This window comes from Poromitra crassiceps, assembly GCF_964638095.1.
Source record: "Poromitra crassiceps genome assembly, chromosome: 23".
NCBI lineage: Eukaryota > Metazoa > Chordata > Actinopteri > Beryciformes > Melamphaidae > Poromitra > Poromitra crassiceps.
Window position 1 is genome coordinate 5,834,177 of NC_139639.1, and position 11,926 is coordinate 5,846,102.

Sequence of the window (11,926 nt, forward strand, 5' to 3'; positions counted from 1 at the left end):
TTCGTGGCTGATATCGAGAGGTGATGAAACTATATGTTTTCGTTGCATTTTCGAACCACGAAGAAGAGAGCGTGTCGACCTGTTGTTCTCAGCCGACCAGTGAGACTAACCAGCCGACCGACAATGGTCTAAAAGTAGTATGGCAGTATACCACCTTTTCCTTTGTATACTTTCGGGGCGATATTAAAAAATATGAATACGATAAAGTAGACGCATTGTGGACAATAACACTGTAGCTATTCCCCACGCTAGTTAACGCTAGCTTTGAGGCTTTCTAGTAAAAGAGCAACAACCACACACACACACACACACACAGTAGTAGCAGCAACAGGCTGCTGTTAGCTGGTGTTAGCATCGAAGCTAATGACTGGAGTTTAAACAAAGTTACCTGTCTCGTTCACAAGTGTCGGTACAGGCAGGGTGCAGCGGCAGCAGTTGTCCATAAAAGCGAATAGAATCCCAGCTCGAAAGTTCCAAAATGGTCAAACGTTGTCATAATTTCATGTTTTCTCTCAATGGTTTTATATTCCAAACCCACTCCGGGGAGGCGCGTGCATGGTGCCGTTTGTAGCTGGAAACTGGAATTTGCTTGCAGGCGTTCCCGTCGACGCTCGAGCCCACCTTCTGTCCACAGGACACTCTTGGCCAATCACAACAGGCGTTGTATTTACTTCGACCTATCCGACGCGACTTTACAAAAGCTGGCCGCTAGCCCTGGCTCAAAGGTGGTGTTTATTACTATTTCAAATGGAGTAGTTCACCTCAATCCGTGTGTGTGGGGGGGATTAATAAACGATCCCAGCGAGAACTTGTGCATCGTCTCAGTTTGAACTATTCAATCAAAGTTTTACAAATGTCAGTCTGTCCGCTTTCGTTTCTTATACACAAAAACAAGGCAACAAGAGTCACATGTCGTGGTTCAGAGTGGGGTCGAGGAGGGCTGGCATGTGCCTGCCTGGAGAGCATGATGGCAGTGGATGTGGAATGTGAATTCCCACTGGGCGTTCAGAGAGAGAGCACAAGTTCCAAATCGGTCTCATCCTGCAGCCGGGCCCGTTATATCATCATCACCATACCGATTTCAAATGCAATTTTAAACAACACTGATCCATCCCACTCACAAAATGTGAGTTTGGAATATTGGAGACTAGAAAAGTTCAGTGCTCTGATCCTCAGGGATCCTTGACAAATGTCCCTTTTATTCCCCTCCAACATAAGGGACCACCTGTTCCTGGGATTGACAGCTTTTGTCGCAGAGGTCAGTCTAGGAGGAGGGAGCACTTTCACACAGAGCTGTCCTGTCCAGCCAGTTCTACTTCCAGTGGATCTGCTAAGTGGCTATTGGGTGTAGTAAGTTAAGTAAGCCTTGACAATAACCTTTCAGAGTTAAACCAATTTCAGTAGGCTACTTCTTCAGAGGCAACACATACTAGTGAACTACCCCCCACAAATTAACCTGGAATATGAGGATTGCTTACTAAATACTGTTGGATTTCTTGGGTCACAAGACTTTATCCAGTGCTACTTTCTGTTAAAGGTCCCCAATGTCAATTCACTGTAATCCCCCACAGACCTGCACGGCTATGGAAAAACGGTTTTGTTGTTATAGCACGTCTTGTCCCCCTGCTCAAACACTATAGGAGTCATATGTCAGGTGTACACAAAGATCCCAGCTCTCACAACGGACGCTCTTTTGTTCCATTTACTATCTCATCTGTAGTTCATCTGCAGCTAACCTATTTTCTCCCCACAAGAGAATGTTTACTGGGTTAAAGTGTTTCGGGTTTCCAACCGTATGCCACTTTGGCCAATCTCACTTGAAAAGATGCGAACAAAAAGACAGATCAGGTGTTTGGAGGGGGAAATTAATGAATGAAGCAGTCTTTGATTTCGGATAACTTTCCTCTTTGTACAGGACAATCACAAATACACCAGATCCCAGCAACGTAATACCATGAAACAGGTAAGGATTATATAATAACATGATCAAAACTAAACTATTGTTTGGATGCGTCAAAAACAACCTTCATACCATGAGCTGAGACCATAGGCCGAGACACACTGGGTTGCTCTATTATGTGAGCTCCACCAGGATAGCAGTTTAAACTACAGTAAATATGATCAACATTGGAAAATGTGCTTCTGATATCACTGGGTATTATAGTGCAGACAAGTCACGCATAATAGACTCACTCAGACATGTTCAAAATCAAATACTTTACTTTGTTAAAAAAGGAAAATACATGGATTACAAAAGTACCCCGCTACATCCCAAATAAAGATCAAAAAGAGGTAGTTAGTGTAGGCTACTTACTGCTTTCCTCCCATTTTTTATGAACCCCTTTTGGCAAAGGAGGCATTTCATTGTACATGGGAAACTTGTTTTTTAACTGTGCCAATGACAATAAACGCTTTGACTTGACTTGTTTTCCCCCTGAGCAGCAAAGAGGTGACAGCAAGTAACTGAGTAATGGAAGATCAAAAAGACAAAGTAGAGTTGAAGAAGATATATCATTCTATAGCAAAAACACAGTCATGATTTCCTAAAGCAAGTCCCTTTTTGTGTTACAAGCAGCTGACTCTGTTATTGTAACATTCACCAATCTGACAAAATCACATTCATACAGGTCATGATTATCAAGTTCTACTGTAGGCTACAATAAGCAGTGAAAGTGAGATGACTTTTGCATTAGAGTAATAGCAATACGTAAAACAGTAAATTACTAAAGCAAGACAAAACCACCCTATCAGCGAACCTTCCGCTAATTCAACTTTGTAAACATAAAGAATGGAGTGTTGGAATATTAAAACATGGTCAAATATGTATTAATGCTTTGCTAAAAACCAGCTCTAAAGTGTCTGGTTATCGCTTCACTCATCACTTACAGTACAGCTGCTTCTTCTGTACCATTAGATTACTCTTGCTAACTACATCGTGCACCGCTTAGACGGTAATTTTCATTTAATGCCTATTTAACTTGGACTGTAAATTCATGTGAATTCATTGCCTATTTAACGCCTATTCAACTCAGACTGTAAATTCATGTAAATTCATATTTTATGCCTACTGAACACTCCTCCACTCATGTATATATTGTATATATTGGACTGCACTTGCAATGTTGTGATTGTCTTTTTGTTCTTTTTCATATTTCTTTATCTGAATATTGACATGACGGCTAGTCGGCTGCATAATGACACTAAGACACATGACGGCTACGCTGCATACTGACACTAAGACACATTCCTCCTATGTAATCTTGCATACTGTGGCAATAAAAGTGATTCTGATTCTAAAGGAGAGACGTTTCACAGAAGGAATGTCATGAAGAAGTAACAGGGATGCTTGAGATTAAATGTCTTGATAGCAGTTGGAAGGAAATGCGCTCTCATGGAAAATGTTCAGTCATCTAAGACAATAACCTCTGTCGCAGTCCTCCATTCAGATCTTATATTTCATCTTCCCGCTTTCGCTGATCACACAGATATGCTACAAAAGAAAAAGAGAAAAAAGTCAGTGTATCTTTGTGATTATGATACCTGCCAAGTCATTCAGTCTTACTAACATCAGGAGCCTCTGAAGCAGAATCATTGTGAAGTCAGACAAGACAAGACAAAACAAAGTCTTGTCATTGTGAAACCAGACAAGACAAAATTAAAGTGACTTACATTGAGGTCTCTAAAATACTCATTGTAGTCTAAGGCATATCCGACCACAAAGCGATTGGGTATCTCAAAGCCAACATCTGAAATCAAAGACGAGAAGGAAAAGTGAGTTGGAAGCAGTTCCAGAGTCCACTGACTCACCGAGGAGCGGCGGCCATTGTTTCAACAGCAATGGAAGAATGAGTCATTCAACCCATGAACAGGGTTGGTCAGGTACATACAGTCAGGAACACATGTTGAGCTGCGCGGCCCTCTCTTCACCAGCAACCTGAGAAAGATCAAAGCAGAAGGTATCATGTCATACCTGTTACAGGACGTCATGGTAACAGGTGTAGTAGCATCTGAAACCTGTGTCCCTCATTGTCTCTCTCTGTCTGTCTAGACTAGTGAGAAGGAAATTGAGTGTCCCAGGGAGCGGGGGGTCAGTAAGCTGGTTTGTGTTTGGAAGTCTTTTCAGCAGAGACTCACCCTGCTACTTTGATCATTTTGGGCCTGAAGGTTCCGACATGCTTCAGGAGAGTCGTCATCGTCTTCCCCGTGTCTACAATAGCCTGCGAGGTGACAGAAAGATGAAGTTGAGACAGGAGGAAACTGCCAAACACACCCCGAATGTAAGACGAGCTAAAAATAAACTCAAATGGGGGCTGGGAGAAAGTGAAACTTTGGGAGAACTTGGTCACACTGTACTCTAGTTCTGCAAACTCTCTTCTCTGAAATGACTTGGCTCTGACCAGCGTGTGGAAGGGAAGGTCTGACCAGCGTGTGGAAGGGAAGGTCTGACCAGCGTGTGGTCCTTCATGCAGAAACCCATCTGACTCTGCAAACTGACATTAGTGTCATGGGCCTCAGGAAGAGGGAGAAGGAACGATGGAATTTAAGCCATATCCCTATGTTTTGCTGCCTCAGTTCTTCTGCTGGCTGATTCTGCATCGATTGTGTGTTTGAGTCTGTTTGTGTGTGTGTGTGTGTGTGTGTGTGTGTGTGTGTGTGTGTGTGTGTGTGTGTGTTTCTCAGCCCCTCATCAATACGTAACACGGAGCTACCCATCATCCTTTTTCATTGTTCAAAATGTGTAAACGTCAACACAACTTAACTTAATACACAACTTATCCATAGACTATTACACATAACATATATTTTGTTGTTCATGTAAGAGCATATACCGTTGCAATATATAAAGAACACAATGCAACACTGAATAAAGAATCACAGAATAACCTTTAGAGAGGGTGAAAAAAATATATATGAATTCTTATACTTTGCAATATATCCCTCTGAAATAGCAGTTATTGAAAGCACTATTGGTAAGGGCCTATACTGATTGCAGTATCAATATGCCCTTTCATGGGATGTCTACTCAAGTAACGCCCCACTGTCTGACAAGAAGTCATTCCTTTCTTGTAAATGACGTTCCTTCCCGGTGCCAAAAGTTCCCCCTCGCAGAACCCAATTATTGTCCTAACAAGAACGCTTCTTGGGTCATCCTGGAAACACAGCTCTCGAATTTCCCAGATATAGATAAGATATAGATAGATGTAGGGCAGCCAATTAAAAAGTTTCCTGTAAAGAGACGAAGAAGAAAAACAAGTCTTCTCTTGACCTGGATAAACATCTGGAGCAAGGAGGCACACAATGGACCCGCTTCGTGAAGTCAAGGAAAAAATAGAGAAGCATAAACATGGACTCACCTCCACAATCAGTACGTTCTTACGTCGGAAAAAGAGAGAGAAGAGAGGGAGGAGGAGAGAAAACAATTACATTTGGTTCGGAGGAACGGGCAACAAGCCATCTCAGATCAACCACACAGACATTCCGAGATAACGCTCACAAAGGCTGGTGTGCAAACGCTACAACTACAGCGCTTTCATCATAGCTACACCAAACATGTGCATTCTTATGATCTGGAAATATATATATATATATATAGCAACACATTATCCAGTCAAACAGTATAACTCTCAAAGCAATTTGACAAATGATTTTTGAAGACTCGTCTATGAGAGCTGCTTCCTCCTCTCTCAGTGTTTTGTCCCACAGCAACAGAAAGCCACAGAAAGGGGAAATTACAATCTCTATACATCTTAATTTAGACATGTGGAGGCCAAAGTGTTGCGACTTGTCTGTCAGCTGCGTCATAGCCAATCACAATGCCCTAGCAATCAAGTTTTATTACATGGCATAGCCAATCACAATGCTCTAGCAATCAAGTTTTATTGCATGACATAATGACAGTGGAGGAAACAGGCCCTCATTTCCTTGAGCACCTAAAAAAAAGCCGACCTCATCCAGATAGGAAATCTATGCACATTGCTTTTTTTTCCCCATGTCACACTGAAATAGCTGAGATTCTGCAAATGTTTGTCTACTCAATTGGAGACAATTTGGTTTGTTTTTTTTAGATTGGACAAGTTTCACAAACTTATCTCGGTCAAGTCGACAAACTCGTAAACGGCCAAATAGACGTAGCCGTAAGCTGCCACTTCTTTTCAAACAAAGGATTCATCCAAGCGTGTATTCATGCTTTGTCTCTGTCTCATTATCCATACTGAGATTGCATTAGAGAACAGTTGCCTGGCAGAAATATGAAAGAATAAACTCTATATTAAAGTCCACACAGAAAAAGGGCACAAACTACAGAAAGTTGTATGGATGGGCGTAGGCCTAACAAACTGTGCAATGTGCTCTGCGTCACATAGCAGTTAGATCACTTCTTCCAGCAAAACACAGCAGCATTCAGTTCGGGGATGGGGTGACTAAATTGAGTTGTAAATAGAGAGGCAAAGTGACCGCCTACTTCCTGCTTCAGCAGCACTGTACCAGAGATTTTCATCCGCCATTTATTTTCCCATAGACATTTTGTAAAATGCTTATAAGTTTTACTTGTTCAAACCAAACGGTTCAGATATATTTAGAAACAGGAGAGACCACATAACATTTCACTCGGACCAAAGCGTAATAAAAAACTGCGGACTTAAAGAAAATATTTTTTCAATGTAGATTGTTTTAAGTTTTGGTCCGAGTGAAATGTTTTGTGGTCTCTCCCGATTCTAAATATAGTTGAACCGTTTAGTTTGACCAAGTAAAACTATTTGTATACGCATTTTACGAAATGTCTATGGGAAAATAAATGGTGGATCAAAATCTCTGGTACAGTGCTGAAGCAGGAAGTAGGCGGTCACTTTGCCTCTCTATTGCGGAGAGCTCAGGGATTTCACAAGCAGCCTTAAAATACTGCATGAGCAAAGCAACAGGCAATGATTCAAACTCACCACCTCATCTCTCATCCATGTCTCAGGCAGCCAGTCCACACCTGACCACCAGTGTTGGGGGTAACTCATTACAAAAGTAACACATTACATGTAATATATTACTTTTAGCAGTAACTCAGTAATATAACTTATTACCAATGGGATTTCAGTAATATTATACCAGTTACTTCGTCAAGTAACAAGTTACAAATTGAGTTACTTTTATTTATTTATTATCAAAGCACAATTAAATAAAGATACAATCATGTCCTAATCAAATTGTGTCTTTTTTAAGCAAATAACCACTATAGATGACAGTAACAAAGGAAAATGATAACATTTAGAATTTTGGCCGGTTTACACTGACTTCAAGACAGTTGAAATTATTTTTCGGGATGGTTCAGTGGCGGCGATGTCATTCTACTACTGCTGTCATTTTGGTGAAAAGTAATGCAAAAGTAGTGTAGCAATAAGTAATGAGTTACTCTACACAGAAAGTAATATTGTAAAGTAACGTATTACTTTCAAATGAAAGTAACTAGTAATATGTAGTATATTACATTTTGAAAGTAACTTTCGCAACACTGCTGACTACACAGTCTATATCTGTGTGTGTGTGTGTGTGTGTGTGTGTGACGTGAGTTTCAGATCAGCTGATTTATATTACATAAAAAACTAGCACTCTTGTTGACCTATGACTATGAGCCCATTATAAGTGGGTGAGCACACAAACGAGCCCTTCACGTGTGTGTTCATACCTACCTCAATTCAATCAATATTACAGGAACGGAATCAACAAAATCAACAAAGATAGCAGAGATATTTGTGCATGCTGCCATGGCAGTACTTTCATGTATTGCTCGATTTGGAGCCAGTGTTCATTCAAAACAACGATACAAAATGCAACGTCTTATCTACATTGTTTTTCTACCAGTAGCAGCCAACACTGAACAGTATCTTGCCAGCTGCTTGGTCCATTGTCTTTGTCAGACCTCGCCCAGATAAACCATATCATATTATTTATAATCATATTTAGTATAAGCTCCTGAAAACGGAGACTTTTGTTTTGACACTTCCAGAGGTCAAGGTGATTATTAACTGCGGTAGAAGACAATATAGAGGTATACTATGCATTGCTTACACTACAGTATATTGTCTTGATAAGACCCTATAGTAAATAGCATACAGTCTTTCAGGGCTTGGTAAAGACAAAGCAGGAGCTGGCAAGACACCTTGCAACAATTGTTTTGGTATTTAAATTAGAAGTATTTAATTAGGATATGTATTAGAAGCCAACACTAAAGTAAATAGTTATAGTATTTAAGTCTGCTGGCTTTTAGAATTAAACTACAGATACACATGCGCACCACTGGGAGAGGATTTTATATTTGGGTTCTGATAGCATTAAATTATAGGGTGCTTTAAACCATCGTGTGGAAAACTGATGCCTTTTGGTCATCGTTGGTTTGTCAGTTAACTGCCATCTTTGATCTCCTTTGCGGACGCACTGACCCGTTTCCTCAGTGATGGGGGGAGATAGCAGATGGACAGGCTGCCCTCTTGAGGCCGCCGTCAAACATTACCTGCCATCCCAGTTCATTTCACTGTGGTGGCATTCATAACAATATGATGGACTGCATTTAAATACCACCTCTCTAGTCTACCAACCAATCAAAGCACTTAACAAAGTGCCTTCCCTTTGAAACCGTTTCCCGAGCGACTCGTTCCCAGATGGCTATGTGAAAACAAACCATCAGGCAGCGTCAGGTTACTTACTACTTTGCGTGATGTTGATAATAATTACCTTTCCGGCTAAAAAAGACAGGTCCTCAGCTCCCAGAATGTGGAGATCTTCTGTCGACTGGTCATTCTACAAGAAACAGAAACGAGAGCGACATAACTTAGCTCTTACTGTTGGTCAGATGTCTTCGAAATTGCCCCGCTATAACCTATTAAACAAATATCAAGACATTCACCATTTAATAAAAAAGGCCAAGTTACACAAATTGTGATAACAATATCTAAAACATAACTCACATCTTCTGACAGTCATGAGACTCGACCATCTTGGCTATCTTAAAGAGGGACTGACCCCCCCCCCCCCCCCCCCAGATTTCTTGCAAAACGGTATTCTACTTGATTTGAAAACTCTGCAGGCAAGATGGCCACCTATACTCCCTTCTTTACCCTGGCAGAATAAACTATCATAACTTGGCCAATAAGTATGTAAGAGACAAAATAAAACAAATTGTAATGTCTTTATTTGTTGTAGAATGCATGCAGAGGACATGTAACTATTTAGTTAAACTCGCATTCCAGGAATATTGTATTTACTGCGCTGCTCTAAAGATAACGTAAGTGGCTCGAGACTGTTTCGTCCTGAAACCCACTCGCTTTGCACCAGAACACAATCGATTTGGGGGTGGAACACGCCAGGATTGGCCAACACCAACGCCCAGAACTGTCAAATCAAATCATCGACAGAGACGCTATGGCCCGCCTCCCAGTATTTTCAGTGTATCAGAGATAGAGAACGATAAATGATAAATACAGCCATGTTATAAACAACAAACTAACGCTGGTGATCCATATGGAAACAGCGTTACTCGAAATGGTTAAAAGTTATATCAATGTAAGTTACACTTTAAGCATAAAGTATACATTTTTTCACATGCCACTTATTATGCTAGTGTCAGTGTCTGTGTGCTTTTCTGTGTGTTAACCCATTGATACCTGATGCAGCATTCTTAAAGGGATACGCACACAAATGAGGGATATACATGCAAATGCTGCATCAGGTATCAATGGGTTAAGGCGGGCAGCGGCGCTCACCAGGTCCTAGTGCCAGTCAGTGTCTGTGTGCTTTTCTCACCAGGTAGCTCTTAAGACGTATGAAGTGAACCCTCATGGGGATGGTTTGGTTGGAGTTGCGGCTGAGAGCTTTGATCCGTTCCACCAGGTCGGCAGAGAACTGGTAGCCTCCCTTCAGCACGCACAGCACCACGATGGCATGGTCCCCCAGGTCGGCCATGATGTTTCGAGCAAGGCGCTCTGTCCTGTAGGGTTCGACAACAACAACATGACTTCATTGCATAGCTCAGCAAGTTTGCTTCACATAAAAGACATGGGCATGCTGGAACTAATGCCGGTATAATAGATGTGTTGCCCTCCAGCACTAACTGCTGGGGATCCGGTTGGGTGAGAATCACTAGAGAGCTTCTAATCCGGCATTTTATAAGGGGTGGAAAGTAGTGGTGAGCTAGCCAGATGCATGGAGGATCAAGATGACTGAAAACCCCACTGGAGGCCTCATCTGAGGACGACCAAATGATGTTCAAATATACATACTTCAGCATGCGCTGGGACGCGTCATCAGTGATGTTGACTGGGGTCGCAAGGTGTTTCGGGTCATTCCAACATCATACACCCTCTGTACCTGGTTGTCAGGCATCCAATGGAAAAATAGATGCCTCAAGAAGGCCTGTGCGCTGCAAGTCATCCGGCTGCGCCGAGCACCTCGCTCTAGCCTGGAGGACCCCAGGCCGCGCCGATGTTTACACAGATTTTCAGGAGACTAATCCGTAGCGTTTGTGGATTTCTCCCTCACGAGAGAGCCAGTCTGGGTTGCTAACCCATCCCGTACCGGGTTGCCGTCTCTCCGACCGTCAACTGTCTCTCCAGTTTGTCACCAATCTATTCCTTGGTTGTCACCTAGTCTATTCCTAAGCGTCACTGGCCAGGGAAACCAGGGTTCTACGTTCAATAACCTATTTAGGACAAAATATGATAGTCATTCTTTATTTTTATTTTTTATTTTCAAGATCACCATGTTTTTGATATCTTAAATCTCTGGCAGATGTTCAGCTGTGTAACACTGCATTTCTTTTAAATTGTATCACCAGTGTGCAGTGTCTGTCATCAATCACTGATGACATCACAATTCTCCTCCTTGATGACAGTCTATTATTGCTGATGAGGTCACAATGGCTCTGTCAGTGTGTGAAGGCCTAAAAACATAAAATATCGCTGTAGTGCTCCCCCACTATAATAAGGCGGCCCGGCGCGCCTTGGCGCACAATTGCTCGAGTGAGATCACTGATGACATCACAATTGCTCAAGTGACATCACTGATGACATAATCTTCGAGCGTTGATGGCTCTGTGAGTGTGATGGCCTAAAAACATAAAATATCGCTGTAGTGCCCCCCAGAGCAACGGTGCAGCTTGCAACTCTGTACAATCTCTGGTTATTTGAATAAACTCTTAAGAAGTTCTTCAACAAATAGCCTACATAGCACTGTGTGTGTGTGTGTGTGTGTGTGTGTGTGTGTGTGTGTGTGTGTGTGTGTGTGTGTGTGTGTGAACTGTGAACCATCTTCGTGTGTGTGTGTGTGTGTGTGTGTGTGTGTGTGTGTGTGTGTGTGTGTGTGTGTGTGTGTGTGTGTGTGTGTGTGTGTGTGTGTGTGTGTGTGTGTGTGTGTGTGTGTGTGTGTTTTGTACCTGTCCATGATCACGCCATGTGGGATGAGGACACAGTCCAAATCGCCTGCATAGTGGGTAGGATAGCTGAAGAGGTCTAAACTGTAGCCTGGCCAATCATCTTTGATCTGGGAGGGGAAAGATACACTGGTGTAAACGCAAACAGTACAGCGCTGATTGCATTGATGCGTAAACAAACAGAGGTAAACGATCGGACTCGGATTACAAAGTCGCATTTGCATACTTATCGGTAGGCTATACAATACTAGCGCCTACGTCAAGCCAGCCAGAGATAGACTGGATGCTGAAGAAAACAAAAATCCTGATCTAGCGTTACAACCGTTACAACGTGTGCAAACTTTTTTCATCCATGGCAAACATGTGCAATGCATCCATGAATGAGTCTAGTTGCCGCGCATGTGAATGCACAGAGACTCGCCCGTTCCCCGGTCTAGTTTTAATTACCACAATTCCGCAGCTTCTTCCCTCAGATTGGACGGCGTCGTCTGCCATGTTGTTACTTTTTTTAATGTT

The 11,926-nt window shown here is 42.1% G+C and overlaps 1 protein-coding gene across 1 annotated transcript; it reads right to left on the reverse strand.

Moving 5' to 3' along the window:
• Positions 1–2,202: 2,202 nt before the first annotated feature.
• LOC310797200 (hypoxanthine-guanine phosphoribosyltransferase-like) lies at positions 2,203–11,926 on the reverse strand. Its single transcript, XM_083659550.1, has 9 exons — positions 11,858–11,926; positions 11,414–11,520; positions 9,787–9,970; positions 8,719–8,784; positions 5,355–5,372; positions 4,135–4,217; positions 3,888–3,934; positions 3,670–3,746; positions 2,203–3,490 (listed from the first exon to the last, which is right to left on the reverse strand). The coding sequence occupies exons 1-9, from the start codon at positions 11,903–11,905 to the stop codon at positions 3,443–3,445; spliced, it is 678 nt and encodes a 225-aa protein (XP_083515676.1). The 5' UTR covers positions 11,906–11,926; the 3' UTR covers positions 2,203–3,442.